The sequence below is a fragment of the Apodemus sylvaticus genome, chromosome 15 (assembly GCF_947179515.1).
Source record: "Apodemus sylvaticus chromosome 15, mApoSyl1.1, whole genome shotgun sequence".
Taxonomy (NCBI): domain Eukaryota; kingdom Metazoa; phylum Chordata; class Mammalia; order Rodentia; family Muridae; genus Apodemus; species Apodemus sylvaticus.
The window spans coordinates 42414880-42433672 of record NC_067486.1 but is presented as its reverse complement, the minus strand read 5'-3'; the positions used below and the strand labels follow the sequence as shown (position 1 = coordinate 42433672).

The 18793-nt window shown below is 40.4% G+C and overlaps 1 protein-coding gene across 1 annotated transcript in view; it reads left to right on the top strand.

Annotated features, from left to right (window-relative positions):
• Positions 1-289: 289 nt before the first annotated feature.
• Tomm70 (translocase of outer mitochondrial membrane 70) overlaps positions 290-18793 on the top strand; it is a 33025-nt gene continuing 14521 nt past the window's right edge. Inside the window, exons 1-4 of the mRNA XM_052157808.1 lie at positions 290-793; positions 13219-13392; positions 14943-15069; positions 17368-17477. Of these exons, the coding sequence (XP_052013768.1) occupies positions 461-793; positions 13219-13392; positions 14943-15069; positions 17368-17477 (744 nt within the window). The 5' untranslated portion in view covers positions 290-460. The remainder of the gene's footprint in view (positions 794-13218; positions 13393-14942; positions 15070-17367; positions 17478-18793) is intronic.

Here is an 18793-nt window from a genome sequence, read left to right as displayed (position 1 = left end):
TCTGCCATCCCGCCCACTCACAAAGCTACTGGGAGCTGTCCCTCTGCGCTTGCAGTAAGCCGTCCCCCACCCCCTCCTCGCTGCACTGGCGACAGTGACAACTGCCCTTCCATCCTGGAGGAGAGGCCCGCTGTCACGCAAGGCCCAGGACCTCCCAAGTGATTCTAAGCAACCGCTTGCTGGAGGAAAGGGAAAAGCTACCCAGAATGCCAGGCCCACTCCCGGCCTTCTGACCCCGGAAGTGGTTCTCCTGTATATTCAATAGGGGCGGGCACAGCCGCAGGTCTAGCCCAGCATGCCCCGGGCTTCCGGTGACCTCTGGCCCTTTTCTGTCGTCCGCTCCTGCTGCTTAGCGTGCTCGCTCGCGCGTTGCTTTCCTCCACGCTCCCGGCTTCCTCCCCACGCTGCCCGGTGACCGTGGCGCCCGCGACCGGCGCGGCGGCGGCGGAGGACAGTCGTCATGGCCGCCTCTAAGCCCATAGAGGCGGCGATGGCGGCGGCTGCTGCGCCCGGTTCTGGAAATGGAGTGGGCGGTGGCGGTGGGACTGCGGGCCCCGGCTCGGGCGCGGGGACCCTGCCGCGATGGCACGTGGCGCTGGCCATCGGGGCGCCCCTGTTGCTGGGTGCTGGGGCCATGTACCTGTGGAGCCGAAGGCGGAGGCGCCGGGAAGCGGGGGGCCGGGGCGACGCCAGCGGCCTGAAGCGCAACAGTGAACGAAAGACCCCAGAGGGCAGGGCCAGTCCGGCCCTGGGCAGTGGCCACCCCGACGGTTCGGGTGACTCCCTGGAAATGGTGAGAAGCCGCCCGGGCCGTAGAGGTGAAAACGAGCGGATGCAGGGTGGGGGGCCCTCCCACCGGTCGGAAACTGCCGAGCGGCCGCAGACGACTTTAGAGTCGTTTCTGGTTGCCTTTATAGGGAATGGAATAGCAGCTCCAGGCTGGCTAGCATAGAGACGTTCTTGGTCAATTTCCTTTGGGACCCAACAGAATATTTTGCTTTTCAGTGACACAGCATTTATCCCTAGTGGTGTAGGTAATGGGAAACATGCACAAATATAATAATTTCCATTAAGCGAAGAAAGGCAAATTTCAAGGATTGGAGTTGTGCCGTGAGTTGTTATTGTGATTCCCAAGACCAAAACATTACTAAGAACCGTTTAATAACTAACAAGCCAATTTTCTTTTGGAGTTATTCCTCTCCTTGTTGTGGGGGGTGGGGGCGGGGCGCGGTTAGCAACTATAGTTACAAAGTTGAAAAAGCCCATTAGGTAGCTTTATATGTAGGACATAGTTCAGTTTCTAAGGCCGGCACCCCGCCGCACATCTTAAAATGTTCCGTTTCGGCTGGACATAACATACGTGTCCAAGCCTGATAAAGAGTCTCTGGTGTTAGAACAAGCATTGGAGTGATGAACTGCTTTTTCGGATCTGGTGGTCAGACTATTAAATCTTTTTGACAAGTTTGACAGCTGTGTGGAGAATTGGCATGGTCTGAGATGAGTGAGATAAACGGACTTTGTCTGGGTCTGGAGTTCTGTGGTGGTATTACCAGAGTAAATCGAGTTCAGAGAAACTCACAGATATATGCACAAGTAAATTCTTTGCACACGTGCATCCTATGTGCACTTAATGTTCATGAGAAAACTGTACAGTTAAATGAACGATAGGCATTTTCATGCCATTCAGCCTGAAGACACACTGTTCTTTTACTAAGTAGCTTCAGAAGTTCTGGTAGATGACTCTGGGGATAGTGCTTACTTTACTGTGTGTGAGTCACTATGCTAGCCAGCGAGAGAGCTGTTTGTACTCCCCTATGGGGAAATTAAACAGCCAGTTTCTAACCAGAACTTAAACAGTGTTGGAGGGAACCATGATCTTTGAAAACTGAGGAGATGCCATTCTAGATTGTCCTGTCCAGCACTGTTATTTTGGTAAGCTCAGTTTATGTCATTGTCACCCTGGTAGGATAAGAGGATTAAAATATTAGGGCCCATCTATCCCATCCAGCACTAAAATGTTCAACCAAAGTTTTTAGGATGAAAGCCTGGCACTGGCAGCCCTAGCAAGCTGACAGCAACCAAACTCCAGGAAGCCCTTTACAGAGATACATAATGGCAAAAAGCAAAGATTCCTGTCTTGTTGACATACTAGAAAGGGGTGGTTAGTTGGTTCCAGTAACTTCTAAGGCTTTAGGTTACTCACCAGACCTTTACAGTTTAAATAATGAGAGAATGGGGACAAGAGGTATGGGGAATTAAGCAGCTCTGGTCAAGAAGTGCAGTTGTGATGCTGCAGGAGGGACTGTGGGAGGACTGAATGAAGTGCTCCTGAGGGGATTAGTCTGGGTCCTACAAGATGCCTGCGTATAGCCCGGGACAGGGGCTCAACATCCAGGATAGTTACCCTCCTCTGAGGGGTACTCTGGAATCCAAGGTGATGCAAGGAAAAAGGGTAAGGACAATGACTTAACCTGTTTTTAGTTGAGCTGAAGGTGACAAAATGCAGAGATCTTAAGCTTTGTCCTATTTTCAGTCATCTATGGGCCAGAGTGAGATTTTAAGGGCATTTTTAGCAAAGCAACTTGTAAGTGCCTGTTTAAGAACTGGTGTGGTTGTGAGTGCCCATGAAGGGTGGTTGTCAAGAGCCTTCAGTTATTGTCTTGTATCATTTCCATATATATGACATTTTATACATGTGAAAATTTTATATCTAAAGTTCCTATTTCATTTTTATCTGGAATAGTAGATAAGTAAACATTATATAAAAGTTATTAGTCCTGTAGTAATCATAAATCTATTAAGAATAAGGGAAGCTGGCCTAGAGAGGCTTAATAGTTAGAGTGCATACTGCTCTTACAGAGAACAGGAGTTTGTTCCCAGGACCTTGTCTGATAGCTCACACTTGTAATTCCAGCTCCAGGAGGATCCAGTACCTCCAGTGTTCAAGAACACTCTCACTTGGTTGCACATAAGCACATGTGTACATTTGCACGTATACAACACAGAAATAATTAAGGGTAGTTTTACATATGAAACTTTTAGCATTACATTATAGTTTCAGCCACATCCCCCATCCCAGGCATGCTTATACTATGGTTTTGAAGGAATAAGTAAATTCTCTTTTCAGTATTGCAGCATTGTCTTCAGCAGTACTAATGATTTTTATAAGTGGCATATAGTTTCTATAAAGAACAATTTTGATTGGTCTGACTTCTGTTGAATTCTCTTGAGTACTTGAACTGCTTTAAAATGGTTATAATATTTGTCCCAAAATAGAACTTGCATGTACCATTTTTCTTGCCTCACCATGTAGAATTTAGGAATGTGTTTCTGAAATCTTGTTTGGAATTACTAAATTATTGTTTAGCAAGGCAATATTAAAAATCTTAGTATTTTCTAATGGAAATGTATATTCTTTTTTTTTTTTTTTTTTTTTTTTTATATATCCTCGAGACAGGGTTTCTCTGTATAGTCCTGGTTGTCCTGGAACTCAATATGTAGACCAGGCTGGCCTTGAACTCAGAAATCCGCCTGCCTCTGCCTCCCAAGTGCTGGGATTAAAGGCGTGCGCCACCACCGCCCGGCTGAAACGTATGTTCTTAACTGTTGGTAAAAGTTAGTTTTGACTATTATGAGTGTGAGTATAACTTACTACTCATCCTACTGTGTATCAGGGTTTCTAGATGCTGTGCTAATTTTCCAGCTAAGCTGTAACTACATTTTTAACAGAATTAAGGAATCAGTAGATTTCTCTTCAGGGTTCAGTGTTAGCAGTCAGAATACAAAACCTGTTTAGTTTTGTCTTTCGGCTTAATGTTTGCCCAAATATAAAATGAACTAGTGATAGATGTTCAAAAATGCAAAGCTGTTCATGTTGGTTTTGAGCAATAAGAACTTCAAGATATTAAAGAGAACAGCTGACAGTTGATAGTTTCTAAGAGTGAGGTAAAGTATTAAACATGCTCCATTTAAGTAGTTGTAAAAATTACCAGTGTTCTGTCTTACTCTAGTAGTTTTTTCAAACTTACAGATTTTCAACATTGGGAAATTTCTTATTTTATCCATGACATTTCCCACTCTAGGTTTGAGCTACCTCAAAGAACTAACAAATACACTCTAAGCCTAGTGTCCTGATAAATATGCTCTAAATATGCACTAGTTTCAGAGCATTATCAATTTCATAACTATTAATTTCATAGTAGCTTTTTATCCCATTATGCTTTAAGTTCAATGATTGATAAGGAGAAAGTAGCTGCTGGAATGTTCAAGGTTTTTAGCTGTTTATGCAGATGTTATTCCGTGTCAAGTGGTTAGGAAGCACAGATCTGTGCTAGACTATTTAAACATGCTAGTGGAAGGGTGGAGATTGTTTGCTGTGGTCATCTTCAAAATGAAATTCCTCTTTCCCTACATTTTTCTTTAGTCTTTTGGTTTTATGTAAGTGATTGTGCGTGTACAAATATGGTTGTGTGTACCTGAGTGAAAATGCCTCTGGAGACCAGAGGCATCAGATTCTCCTGGAGCTTGGGTTAGAGGTGTTTGTGAGCAGCCCAACATGGGTGCTGGAGCAGATCTCAGGCACATTACAAGAGCAGGCAGTATATGCTCTTAACCACTGAGCTGTCTCTACCACCACCCTTCACCGCCCCCCCCCCCCCCTTTTTTTTTGTCAGTGTCTCACTTGTAGCCCTGGCTGGCCTCGGACTCAGAGCTGTCTGATTCTGCTTTCCAAAGACTGGAACTAAAGACATACTTTGTCAGGCCTAGCTCTAGTAATTTAAAAAAAAGTATCAAGGATTACTGGTGACCCTCTTATTATAATTAATACATTTCTAACCTTTAGTAATAGTTTATAGTGCCCTTTTAGTAACTTTTTCTCTTACTTAGACACATTTCCCTGGTTTTATTTACTTTTTAATATCACTGATTGTTAATATTCTTCTGCTTTTTTTTCTTTTAATGACCTTTATGGTTCTGCTGTAAGAATTCTTAAATACTCTACCAGTTCCATGGATGTTAGCTAGACTTCTCACAAAGTCTAACTTAAAAGGAGTCTTCATTTGTCTCACCAGTATATTAGTCTCCTCCTTTTCCTAATCACACCTCTTCTTAAATAATGTGTCATAAATTGTCCCCAGCAGAGTCTTAGGTGTCATCACTATCTCCTTTTACCACTTTTATGTTCTCTATATCTAATCAGTAAATAGAAGCAGAATTCTCTATACCATATCTTAAGTAGCTGAATAATCTATTCCCACTGCTATCATTCCTCAACTGAATAGATGCTGTCTTTTTTTTAATCTATATTTTTTAAAATTAGAGTCAGCTCTGTCCATGTTTCCTGCATCTGTAATTCAACAAATGGAGGGTCAAAGATATTAGGGGACAGGGTATTGCACAACTATTGAACATGTACATTTTTACCATTCCCTAGATAATACAGTAATGATTTACTTAGCACTTATATTGTACTAGGTAATGAGTAATTTAAGAAGGTTGAAAGTCCACAGGAGGGCTAGACATAGTAGCTTAGTTGGTAGATGCTTGGTTAGCTTAGCTTACACAAGCCCTTATTTTGATTCCCAGCACTGTATAAAACCAGGTGTGGCATGTGCTTGTAGTCCTAGCACTTGAAGTAGAGGAAGGAGGAGCATCCTACACTACATAGGAAGTGGTACATATTAAAGTCACAGCTCCTTGGGGAGATTACTTCAGCCCACAAGTTTGGAACTAATCTGGGCATAAGAGCATGATTTATTGAAACAAAAACAGTTATACTAGTGGATGTACCCAAGTACTATGCAAAGAGTGTATAGGGGATTTGAATACCCACAGGTTTTTGGTGTGGGACTAATCCTCTGGATATTGAAGGACAACTGTAGTCTTCTACTTTGTTGTCCCTATTCGATTAAATCCCATGAGCCCATGCTTAAACTGATAAAGCTCTCCAGTGCAGATAAAGTTCTGTTTATCTTGAATGATGTTTCTCCATGGAGTTTATTCTCTGTAACCTTTCTACTCTATCCTCATGCCTAAGTATGGGATTACAGTAATATGTTACTACATTCAGCTGCTATTTGATTCAGGTCTGGTTTTTGGATGTTCTGTGAACATTGCCTCTCACACATTCACTTCATAAAAGACAACAGTCAAGTCATCTCACCTTTTCTGAAATCCTGGTCTATGTGATTCCATAATTCCCCAGATTATATATATCATTTATCATAAAGCACTAGAGTTTCTTATTCCTACCTTTATTACTATTGTTTTGTAGTCTTGAATCTGTAAACACTGGGATTGGCTTTTATTTTCTCTTCAGAACAGCAGGTATTTGAAACTAATTTCAAGTACAAGTTTATAGGTATAAATATATAAATTAATGACTGGAGAATCCTTATTTAGAATGGTTCAACTTAAAAATTGTCACTTTTATGGTATGAAAGAAACAGACATTCAGTAGAAACTTTTGAATTTTCATCTTGTCCCAGGTTAGGTGATAGGTCCTATAGATAATCTTTTGCAATTATGGGCAGCAGGAGAGAATTGCAGCTACAAGATGGTGTGGATAAACCACCACTCTATTTTACTGTGATGGTAAGCTATGGTTTTTACTAGCTTAGGTTTACTACATGAATTTTTACTTGGGATATTTTCTTTTTATTGTTTTTTTTTTTCTTTTAACACGCTCTGTAACATAGCCATGTCAAGAGACCTGTTTAGATACCAGTCCTTCGCTGGCGTTTTGCACATTTCCATGTCTGTTAATTCTTTTGGGTTGATATTTTTCCTTCCTGACATACTTTCTTAATGTTCATTAGCTATTTGGTTTCAGAGAAGATTCTAAGCAACTTTCACTAACAATTTACTGGAGCTGAAACTTACTACTAAACTTTTATTGCAAGCTGTAACTTGTTTGTTAGAGGATTGCTTCATTAGGACATGGGCAGTGTTTGCCTCTTACTTGACAAGTTGTAATGCATAGTAATGTTGTTCAAGAGAGAAGACATGTTTAGTGCTTTTCATTGTTTCTTAAATGTATAGCCTGAGATACTTGCTTTTAATTCTGTTTTGCCTCATAGGTTTGGATTTATGTACATATTGCTCTTCCTTGAGGTGATAATTTTCTTGCCAGCTGTGTGACTTACTACAGGTCAAATGGTTTTCTGATGTAGATTGGGATTTCAGTATTTGATTAGTCATAATTCATTTGGAAAGTGGTCATTTACTTTCTATGCTGCCATGTAACATGTTCCTTCAGGAAGAAGTACTCTGTTGGTTGTTGGATAGCTGTGTCCAAGTCTGTGATGCCTGAGCACTTTATTTGTGTGTGTAGATTATATTTTAGTGTATATGAGTACATTGTAGCTGTCTTCAGACACACCAGAAGGGCTCCATCGGACCCCATTACAGGTGGTTGTGAGCCACCATGTGGTTGCTGGGAATTGAACTCATGGCCTCTGGAAGCACAGTCAGTGCTCTTAACTGCTGAGCCATCTCTCCAACCCATAAATTATATTTTTGAATGAATGTACATCATACTTTATATGCATGTTCATATGCTTAAGTCATCTTGACATTTCTGTAATACCTAATACATGGTAGATGTTAGCTTCTTAGCTATTTTAGAATAGTTAAAACAATAGTGTGTATGTGTAGTGTAGATTCAAGGTCCAATTCAGATCCATTTTAGGCCTAATCACTATATATGTCAACAGCAGTTAAGTTTTTGTTGTTGTTTTTCTCCCTTGAACATTTTCATTCCACAGTTAGAATTCATGAGCACCGAAAGCCAAATGTGTAGGAATGAATTTAGGGCTTGGGACATATTTGGCTCAGAGAGTAATACGCTTATAGATGAATATGAGTTCCGATCCCTACCACCATATAAATGCAGTAGTAGACCCCTAGCACTGAGGAAACAGGCAGATGCTTCCTAGTGGCTCACTGGCTAGCCAGTGAGGCAAAATTGAGGTTAGGTTCACTGAAAGACACTGTCTCAAAAAATAAGAAAAGCGCCTGAGGGAGCTAGCTCAGGATCACCCTCTGACTAGCACACACACAAACATAGAGAACTAATTTCTCTTTCCCAGCAAAGAGAGAAATATCTGGTGGTGCTGGTGATTCTGTTTGTATAGACTAAATCTGTAGTGAGCAGAAACCTTAATGTTTTCTTTGTTCTTCTCCAGAGGGTAAGCATTGGGCTTTTTGTTGGCTGGTTGGTTGTTTTGGCTTGTGTGCGGGCAAGTAGATAGGTACTGCAAACGTTGTTGTATAGATGAAGATTCTCCTCCGTAAATACAAGCTATGCCATCCATACAATATAGAAATAAGGTGTTGTTAAGTCAGATCCATGGAATTTGAATTCTGCCTTGGGCATAGTCCTAATTCTGTTAGGGCTGCTCTTTGCATAAAATGGGACTAGGTGCACCTGTTATGTCTTTAGGCTGTAGCTCTTAAAAACATTTCATCAGCAATTTTGACAATAATTAATAACTTCATGCATCATTTCCATGATATCTTCTCTTAGGATCCAGACATTTCTTGGATTGACTTATCAGAATCACAATGGCTAACTGCTACTGATTATTCATTATGAAGAGGGAAAAACTTACTCATATCTGGGCTAGAAAATGCTAAATTTTATAATTTTAAGCAAATGATAATATGATATAATGGGCAGAAAGGGATATCTTTTAATTACTTATGCTCTTTCCATTATTCACAACGATTAAATTTATGTCCTTGTATGGCCTCCTTTGAAGAAAGAATGCATGTGACTTAGTCTCTTCAAAACTATTCCTCAGAGAGCCTAAGGGATCTTCAACTTTGTCTGCAAGCCAGCCACCATTCTACTGGTAGCACGTGGTGTTACCTAGCTTCCTAGTGGGACTACCAAGTGTTAGCATGTGGTGAGATTTCATTTCTCAGAAGCCAGTCTACCTTGTGTCTTGAGACAGTTTCTCTCACTAGGGCTTGGGCCTCTGATTAGGCTAAGCTGGCTGGTAAGCCAGGAAGCCCCAGGTCACCTGTCCCTGACTCCCCAGTTCTGGGATTACACAAGTACCAGCACGTGCAGCTTTTATGTGGGGTAAAAAAGACTGCCAGAATCAAGTTGCTTCCTGTAACGTTAAATGAGTTTGTGGGTTTGTTTGTTTTTTTTTTTTTAAGAGCTCTGGTAGCTTCTGAATAGACCAAAAGACTACATGAAAAGATTGAACTAGCTTCTCATGGTGTTCCCAATATGAAGTCGTCGTCTTCATTTTTCATTTGTGAAAATGTACTTTCAGAATTGTTTTTGAGGTGGTATGTTTTTCTAGCTTCTGCCTTTAATTCTAAAGATATTTAATATAACTTGAGAGGGTAGGTCTCAGGTGAGGGAAATGTCTTTGAAAAGCTATAGAAAAGATTTCTGTGTGGTAGAGCTAAACCCCCTTGTATGAAAACAGTGATTATAATGTCCATTAAGGTCTCCTCTTCCCTCAGCACATTAATTTTTGCCTGAAAAGCCTAGTTTTGGGTGTAACAGAAGGCTAGTGTTGATATCCAGCTTTTTATGATAAATTAAATCATGTTTTGTTGTAGTGCCATTTTTCTTCTGCATTTTTATTGAAGAAAAGTTATGGGTCAGAAAATAATGGGAGTTGGTAATGAGAAGGTGAGGCAGTGTCATGACCTTTGTGCTACTGCTAAGTAACTGGCCTCAGTGGAGAAGTGGAGGAGTCATCATGGGAGAGAGTTTGCCAGGTCATCGTTTGTCTATGTGATTTTATTCTTTTCAACCTGTTTTCAGAACACCATTTATTTTCAGTAGTACAATAAGGAAATTAAATCGACTTAAGAAATCAGGATTTTTTTTTTTTAAAGGGAATTGTTATGAAACTTAATTGAGGGGGTTCAGGGGATAAAAGCAGTTGTTGCTCTTGTAAAAGGACCTGAGTTCAATTCCCAGCACCCATATAGTGACTAATAGCCACATGTTATTCCAGTTCCAGATCTTTTTTTGGCCTCTTGTGGTACATAAACATATATGCATACAACACAGCCATAAACATAAAATTAAAAATAAAAGTAGGTAGTTGAGATTCAGTTTATTGGGCTTAGTGCATTTAGACTTTGCTACGTGAAGAGTGCTATCCTCTTTCTTAAAAGAAATCTGTGTCCCTTTGTTCAGATTCCTCTCTGTCCTTTTCGTGTCAGTCCCAGCTCTAGTTTCTTCTCCCTGTGTTCTGGTGATTTTACGTAGACTTAGGAAGAGTTTGTTACCTGTTCGTGCCAGTGAAGCAAGCTTCTGTACTTTGGCCAGTGAATGTTCTTTTTATTTAATCTGAGAATTTTTAGTAAAAATCCCGAGGAACTGAAGTGTGTTGATAGTTTTGCCGCATTATCTTCTACATAGTCCCTAATGTTAAGCAAGCTTTCCATGACTCAGAAACAATGAAGATGTATTGTGCTAAATAAAATAATGTTTTTCTTTCATTCTTATTTGCTATCAAAAGCAGTCAAAAGTTTTAAGTATAATGTTTATTTTTTTTTCCTTTCTAAGATGTTTCTGTGTTGTTTTGCTTTAAGTCATCTATGTAGTGATGGCTGCACTTGTACCATTCTGTCTGCTTTTTTATTGGCCACTCTCTGCTCCAGACACGTTTTTTGCACTAAAGTCATCATGTATGTTCATGTTGTATTTAACTTCACACACTAGTCTTTCAAATTACAGGATTTGATGTTGAAAGGCTTGCTCCAGAGGTTTATAATTGTTAATTATCAGTACCCGATATTGACAGTTTGTACCTGATTCATTCTTTTTCTTTTGTAGGTAATCTGATTTTCTTTTCTACTTAAACATCTTTGGGATGTTTGCTGTAAATTTCAGCATAACCTGTTTAAAAAGCATATAGTTTTGCTTTTCATAATATTTTTTTCTTTTTGTTTTGTTTTGTTTTTTCCAGACAGGGTTTCTCTGTGTAGCCCTGGCTGTTCTAGAACTCACTCTGTAGATCAGGCTGGCCTTGAACTCAGGAATCCTCCTGCCTCTGCCTCCCAAGTGCTGGGATTAAAGGTGTGCGCCACCACCGCCCGGCCATAATATTTTTCTTATCCCTCTTTAACTATGTCTTTTCTTTCAGGCGTGTGCTGGATAAATGTTGAAACATATTTCCTTATTTTCTTTAAACTTCTCACCCCCTATCCTGTTTTCATTCCATTCTGGAAGTTTCCTTGATCAAACCTTGTATACCATTTGTTCCTCAGCTGTGTTTGTTGTAATATGGCCCCTCTTAAATTAATTATAATTCCTTTTTCTTTTCAAGATGTCTAATTGTGGATTGTAGGCATTTTATATAGTTCAGTGGTAGAACTTGTGCTTTGAATGTAAAAGGCCTAGCAACTTCTCCCCACCCCACTTTCTTTTGATGTTTAGTTTCTTTATCAGATACTAATTTTCAGTTTGAGTTGGGTGCCTCACTTGAATGTATCGAGTTTCTTTCAGTGTTGGCAGATCCTCTTTGTGTGGTCTCTTAGGAAGAGGGCCATCCTCCCTTCAGGATGACAGGGCCCTATTGCAGTCTGCCTTGTGCTTTTGTCCAAGAGAGAAAATGGATTAAGGAGGGTATCCTAAAGCAAGCTGCCTACCTACTGCCCTGACGATGATTGTCTTCCTAAAGCCATACAAGGGGTTCTCATTTGGCTTCTCTCTCTCTTCCCTCCTGTTTCTCTCTCTCTCTCTCTCTCTCTCTCTCTCTCTCTCTCCCCCCCCCCCCCCCCTTCTCTCTCTCCTTTCTCTCCTCTCTCTCTTCCTTGTTGGTTTTGTTGTTGCTTGTTTGTTTGTTTTCAGGACAGGGTTTCCCTGTACAGCCCTGGCTGTCTTACAACTCAATCCATATACCAGAGCCTCCGATCAGAGCTCCACCTGCCTCTTTGTTCCAAGCGTGGGCATTAAAATCATGACCTCACCTGACTCATTTGTCTTTTCTTGTTGGTTTCAGCATATTTTCAGAGTCTTATGAATGTGCCTCCCTTCTCCCTCCCAAATAAAAATCATAAATTTTTTTATTGGATGTTTTCTTTATATTTCAAATGTTATCCCCTTTCCTGGTTCCCCCTCCCCCAGGCAACCCTCTATCCCATCCTCCCTCCCCCTGCTTCTATAAGGGTGTTCCTCCATCCACCAATCATAAGGTTTTAAGTAAGCTTTGTTTGACTGTATTCATAGCTATTCTAGGACACATGGGCTGGGCTGCAGGTGGGACATTTCTGTAACCTAGTTATCCTTAAAATATGTTTCATGGTTGCTATTTGACTTACACTGGAAAACTTTTAGAAGTTCAATAAAGTTGTTGACAAATGGAAGATTTTTCTTCTTCTATTGATTTGGTTCCTTTTATCTCACTACTTGATTTTTAAAATACATTTCTTGTTAGCACTATCTAGCTTAAATTGTTTAGGTTATATTCCTATGTATAATAGATAGTTTGAGTTACATAGAAATCTTTCTTTGTGTACTATACTAGAAATAACAACAACAAACTTATAGCTGCAATGATGCTAAAGAAGAGCAGCAGAGAGTCTGGTGGGAGTTTGCTAGCATGAAAGAGGCCCTGGGTTTGATTCCTAGCACCTTCAGAAGGGAAGTAAATAGCATATATGTTTCCAGCCATTGCCAGAGTCCACTGTAGTGTGTAGGGCTCCAGCTTGACATGACCCTATCCATCATTTTGGCTATAACTACCCATTGCCTGACAGAGTTTCCTTGAATGTGTGATATTAATCATTTTGAGAGAGGACTGCTTTGGTGTAAAGATCCTTCTTGCTAAGCTAGGAAGTCTGGTATCTGTTGATCTCTTCTTTAATTTAGTTGTTTGCTTTCAGCCCAGATTGGCATTGAACTCTTGCCATAGACTTTCTAGTGCTGGTATTACACCCAGCTATAGTGACTGGTTTTCATATACTGGAACTAGATTTTTCCAAAACACAGGGTTTAAATTACCTAGCCTGAGAAACATGTCTTTATACCCATTTGGTTGACAAACATTAAAACTACCACTTGTAATGTTGGCAGAAAGGATAGGTTAATGTGTTAGTGTTTTTGGAAGAAGTCTGGGTGGTTTTGAACTGTAAACAATCATCCTATCTTCTCATATTCTTTCATCAACTTGTTTAATCACTGTGGTCTAAATTTATTCTTAAATGTCAGTTCTTAAAAATCATTTTCTCTTATTTCAGAGCTCTCTGGATAGAGCACAAGCAGCCAAAAACAAAGGCAACAAATATTTCAAAGCAGGAAAATACGAGCAAGCTATTCAGTGCTACACCGAGGCTATTAGTTTGTGCCCTACTGAGAAGAATGTGGACCTTTCTACATTTTATCAGAACAGAGCTGCTGCCTTTGAACAGTTGGTATGTACTCGGGGTTGTGTCCATCACACTGCTTCCCTTTCCTCTGCTCAGCTGCTGAACGAAAGCCTCAGTTAATTCTACTCAGATGCGATGCACTTTTTGAAGTTGATTTGAAATTAAAAGAATTTTTCATTTCAGTTTTGGTAGCCAAACTGAAGACCAAAATTCTATAAAGTTTAATAAAACCAGATAGTTTAAGTTAAAGTTGAATAGTGATCCTATACCCACCCCCACCCCCCCCACACACACACACACAAAAGTTTGAGACTATTTAATTTTTATTTCCTTGTCTATAATATGGAAAAGGAAGAAAAGGATGAGTTCCTCTTACACACACTGATTGTCCATGGCTTTTGTCACTAGCGTGTCTTGTACAGTTTTTATCAGTATATTCAAATCTTTCATTCTTATTAAGGCCTATGTAATACAACTGTATACTTTAATTAAGATATGAAATTGCTCTAAGACTAGCATCTAGTGTTTTCAAACGTAAATGTTTCCTGAGTATAGAGAAATGAAAGTGAGGTAAGAAGGGTCCGAGTGAGGAGGAGGCTTTAGTTTATGGTTGAGCTAAGTGTGCTGGTCTCCACCGTGGTCTCAGCCCTGAGGAGGTGGAGGAGTGCCCACCAGTTGATGGCCAGTGTGTAACATAGCAAGACTTTGGCTAAAGAAAATAGGGATAAGTGAAGCACTTTGTTCTGAGTACAATAGAAGTGTCTAAGGGCTTTTAGCAGTGGGAGAAAGGATGGCAGGGAAAGCGGGTAAGCTTGTTATTACAGGAGTCTACACAACACATAAAGGGAAGCTGAAGACCAGCAACACTTGCTGTGCACTGGGTATGAAACATGAAGACAAGAATTTTAACTCCATCAGGGTGGAGGATGAAAGACACGGCTAAGAGCAGATGGTGTAGCACACATCTGTAATTTAGCAGGGTAGCCAGGCTATGTTATGTAAAGCCAGACGGTTACCTAGGAAGAAGAGAGGTGAGTGCTTGCACATTGCAGCATGTAGCAATTAAGTAGATGGAAGGAGTCGGCCAAATCAATTGAGAGTGGGCAGCCAGTGATGTAAGTAGAGAGCGGGCAGGTGGCAAGGCAGACTAATGGCAGATTGCTGGTAAGTGGGGGTAGCTGTAAGGAGTAACAATCCAGACATGTATCCTTGTTTCAGGATGCATCAGAACTGAGGTGGGTGTTTGCAGAGAAGGAATGGCTGAAAGAGTAATAAGACCCTAGCATGGGGACCATGTGGATCCAGATCAGTAGTGCGGAAGGTGTGACAGCTGTGCTGGCAGCACAGAGTCAGTCGCTGGCAGGTGGAAGGTGGCAAAACAGCCAAGATCTTCATTGCCTAGTGTTTGGGGACAGGGACAGAGAGGGTTTTGGTGTGGTTTTTTGTACATTGTTGTTACTCTTAGAATTAGAAACACTTTCATTGAGAAACTCTTCAATACTTGGTCTGTCAGGTTTTGAAAACTCAATTCTATTGGAACAGTTCTGTTTTCAGTGTAACTGTATTCATTTTTCTTTTCATGCTTCTACTTACAGCAAAAATGGAAAGAAGTGGCACAAGATTGTACAAAGGCTGTTGAACTTAATCCCAAATATGTGAAAGCTCTCTTTAGACGTGCAAAAGCCCATGAGAAGCTAGACAATAAGAAGGAGTGTCTAGAAGGTGAGGGCGTTTCTGTTATTTTCTTAGGAAAATTACGGAAGGAGTTGTAGTCACTAGTAAATTTATATGAAACCACCTTGGCTCTGGAAAGACTCAGTGTAGCAGTATAAGGCAAAACCAGAACAGGGAAGTGGGAAGGGGTAGGTGGGAGAACAGGGGGAGGGAAGGGGGCTTATGTGACTTTCGGGGAGTGGAGAAAAGGGGAAATCATTTGAAATGTAAATAAAAAATATATTGAATAAAAAAAAAAAAGAAACCACCTTGGGAGTGTAGAGATCAGCTAATTGTCTTTCATTGTTAAACTATGCCACGGTTGAGACTTTGTTCTCTAATTAAATAGAAATTACTGGTACATAAGTCCTATCTCTGCTTGCCACTGTGTAATACTTATTTGTTGGTTGGTTGGTTGGTTGGTTGGTTGGTTGGTTGGTTGGTTGGTTTTTGAGGTGGGCACATACACTCTTTATAGTCCTGGCTGTCCTGGAACTCATTGTGTAGACCAGTGACATCAAACTCACAAAGATCAACCTGCCTCTGTCTCCCAAGTGCTAAGATTAAAGGCACATGTGCCACCAGGCCCAGCCTGAACTGAGGAGTTAGTTATTCATGAGTATTAAGACTAAGAAGCCAGGCGGTGGTGGTGCATGCCTTTAATCCCAGCACTTGGGAGACAGAGGCAGGCGGATTTCTGAGTTCGAGGCCAGCCTGGTCTACAGAGTGAGTTCCAGGACACCCAGGGCTACACAGAGAAACCCTGTCTCAGGGGGGAAAAAAAAAGACTAAGAAAATGAGAAAAGTAGTTTTAGCAGGTTAGTGTTGGCATAGTTACAGCTGCTTTGTTCTATAAATGTGAAATACCTTGGAGATGAGTTATTAAGGAAAATCCTTTTTTTCCTTCATATTTTTAAACATTTTGTACACAATTGCAGATTGTGTAATTGCTATAAAATCCAAGTGAAAATGTCATTCTCTGAAAATACTATAAATGCTTCTGCCTCTAATTGGCCCTATTTCCAAAACAGCAGTTAAAGTGCAGGTCACAGGCTTTTAAAGTTCATTTTTCTAAGTGATGTGACTCTAAACCAAAGTACAATTTCTACAGTCTAAAAGTACTTTCAGTACTTTGCATGTCCTTTAAAAAATGTCAGCAGTAAAGTTTAGCCATAATTACTCTATTGATAATTTTTGTGGTTAATACTGAGGAATAAAACTCAGGACCTCACTTAGCATACTTTCGTCACTGAGCTGAGCCTAAAGTGCTTTGTTGTTGTTTTATTAAAGGAATGAGTCTTTTAAAAGGATGAGGATGTTTTAGATCCTCATGGTAGGATTTTTTTTTTTTTTTTTTTATTTATTTTTTGATTTTGGTTTTTTTGAGACAGGGTTTCTCTGTGTAGCCCTGACTGTCCTGGAACTCACTCTAGACCAGACTGGCCTCGAACTCAGAAATCCTCCTGCCTCTGCCTCCCAGAGTGCTGGGATTATAGGCATGCGCCACCACCACCCAGCTCATGTTAGAAAATTTAACAGTTTCATGATTTCCTATGATGGTTGAAAGAATTTTTAAAATGGAATGCCAAGTTTTGAAGTTACTAGTAGTAATAATTGTCAGAGAAGCAGTTGATTGGAGTTTCAGATCAAAGAAATGTCAGGAGAGAGGAGTTAGCGGGGGAAACGTGATGCTGATCAACTTGCTTGGAAGAGTAAGGGCGTGGGGTTGTGAAGAGTGGAGCTTAGGCAGAGAGACCACAACTTGAATACTTGGAATGACAGCAGTATATAGATGAGGGAACTTCTGATCTTCCAAATTTCAAACCACTTTGTTGTGAGCTATATATAGCATAACCAGTAGAAAGTGGTGTTTTGAGGATGTTTTTGAGCTCTGTAGCAGAGTAACTTTGGAGACAGAATAACTTGAAGGCCTTTAAAAAGCTATTTAGGAGGCAAGGCAAGAGGATTTATTGGGTGGAGGAGTTTGATGACAGCCTAAGCAGCATGGCCAGCTGTGATCTACTGTGTGCACCTGCCATGTGTCACCAGCCAGAAGAGAATGTTCTGGATTCCTTGTTTTCTTTGCTGTCTACAGAATGTAAGACCATTGAGAGACATCAGAAATTAAACACATTCATTTCATTTCACAGGTGAGGAAAACAAACTCCAGCAAAGTGCAGTAGTGACAGTTCCTTAAAAAGTTCCATATGCTTTGAGTTGAGTTTTACCTTTTGTAATTCAGTTGTACCTATTTGATACTGTTGGTCATTTTCATAATTCCATAAATCTATTTTCTATCATTTCCAGATGTCACTGCTGTGTGTATATTAGAAGGGTTTCAAAATGAGCAGAGCATGCTGTTAGCTGATAAAGTTCTTAAACTTCTTGGGAAAGAAAATGCCAAAGAAAAATACAAGGTAAGTTAATATGAGTTGGTAATAGCTCAGTGCTGCTCGAACCTAGACATAATGTATGTGTATGATAACTGAAAGTAGAACTGGGTTGTGTTTCTTTTTCCTAAACTCTGATTGTTATAGCATGTCGATTTTCAGTAAATTTAAAACTGTAAAGAATATAGTTCATTTTATGTATTAGGGATTGTCTCTCAACAGCCCACAGACCAGAGCCAGTCTGCTTCCTGGACATTAGCTGCCTGCATAGTTCTTTGCTGCTGCAGCACAATTGAGTGGTTGTTAACGCAGTCAAGGTCTCGGTACTATGCAGTGTTTACACTGTCTGTCTCCTGAGCTTTTGTAGACAGGTACTTGCCAACTTGCTCTGTATCATTAGTGGTTAAAGTAAACTGTATCAATGAACTTTAGTGACAGTTTAATTCAACAATTAAACTCAACTCTGTGCTAGAGCACGTGGTCCCAGATCTAGTCTGGTGACTCTTACAGTATAAACACTTGGGAGGCTAAGGTAGGAGGAGTACCAGGAACTTGAAACCAACCTGTGCTATAAAAAAGACCCTTATCTTTTTAAAAGGGGAGAGAGAAAAGGCATGGTCCCTTCCCCGCTGGGGTTTTGTTTTAGTGGAACAGATGTTACGTATTAAAGAGCTAATAGTATTAGAGGGGAAGGTGAGTAGGGTGTTGGGAGAGAGAGCGTAGCTACAAGTCGCCATAGACTGACTGCTCAGTTTCTTTTCCTTTACTGACATGATAATCTTTGAAACTAGTCTACACAGCCGGGCTTAGTTGGCACATGCCATTACTTGGGAGGCAAAATAACGGGATTATAAATTGAAGACAGGATGGTGTTCGCCTGTAATCCCAGCACTCTGGGAGGCAGAGGCAGGCGGATTTCTGAGTTCGAGGCCAGCCTGGTCTACAGAGTGAGTTCCAGGACAGCCAGGGCTATACAGAAAAACCCTGTCTCGAAAAACCAAATCCAAAAAAACAAACAAACAAACAAAAAAAGTTGAAAACAGGCTAGTCTGCATAAAGACCCTGTCTCAAAACAACACTTAGCAGGTTTCTTTAACATACGTGTTCATGTATTAACATGTAGTGTGGATCCAAGGGCAATAGGACTAACTGTACTAGGGCTTGGAACTTTATTTACTTTCGACAGTTCATAATGGAATTCTTTAAAATCACCCTTGAAACATGTTGGATTCCTGGTCTTAAAATCTTAAGGCTTAGAGCTTAATATTGTTTATTAATTTAAAAATAAAAATCCACTTGTTATAAGTTATTTTTATTTTGCAGTATGCTTCCTGCTTTGATTA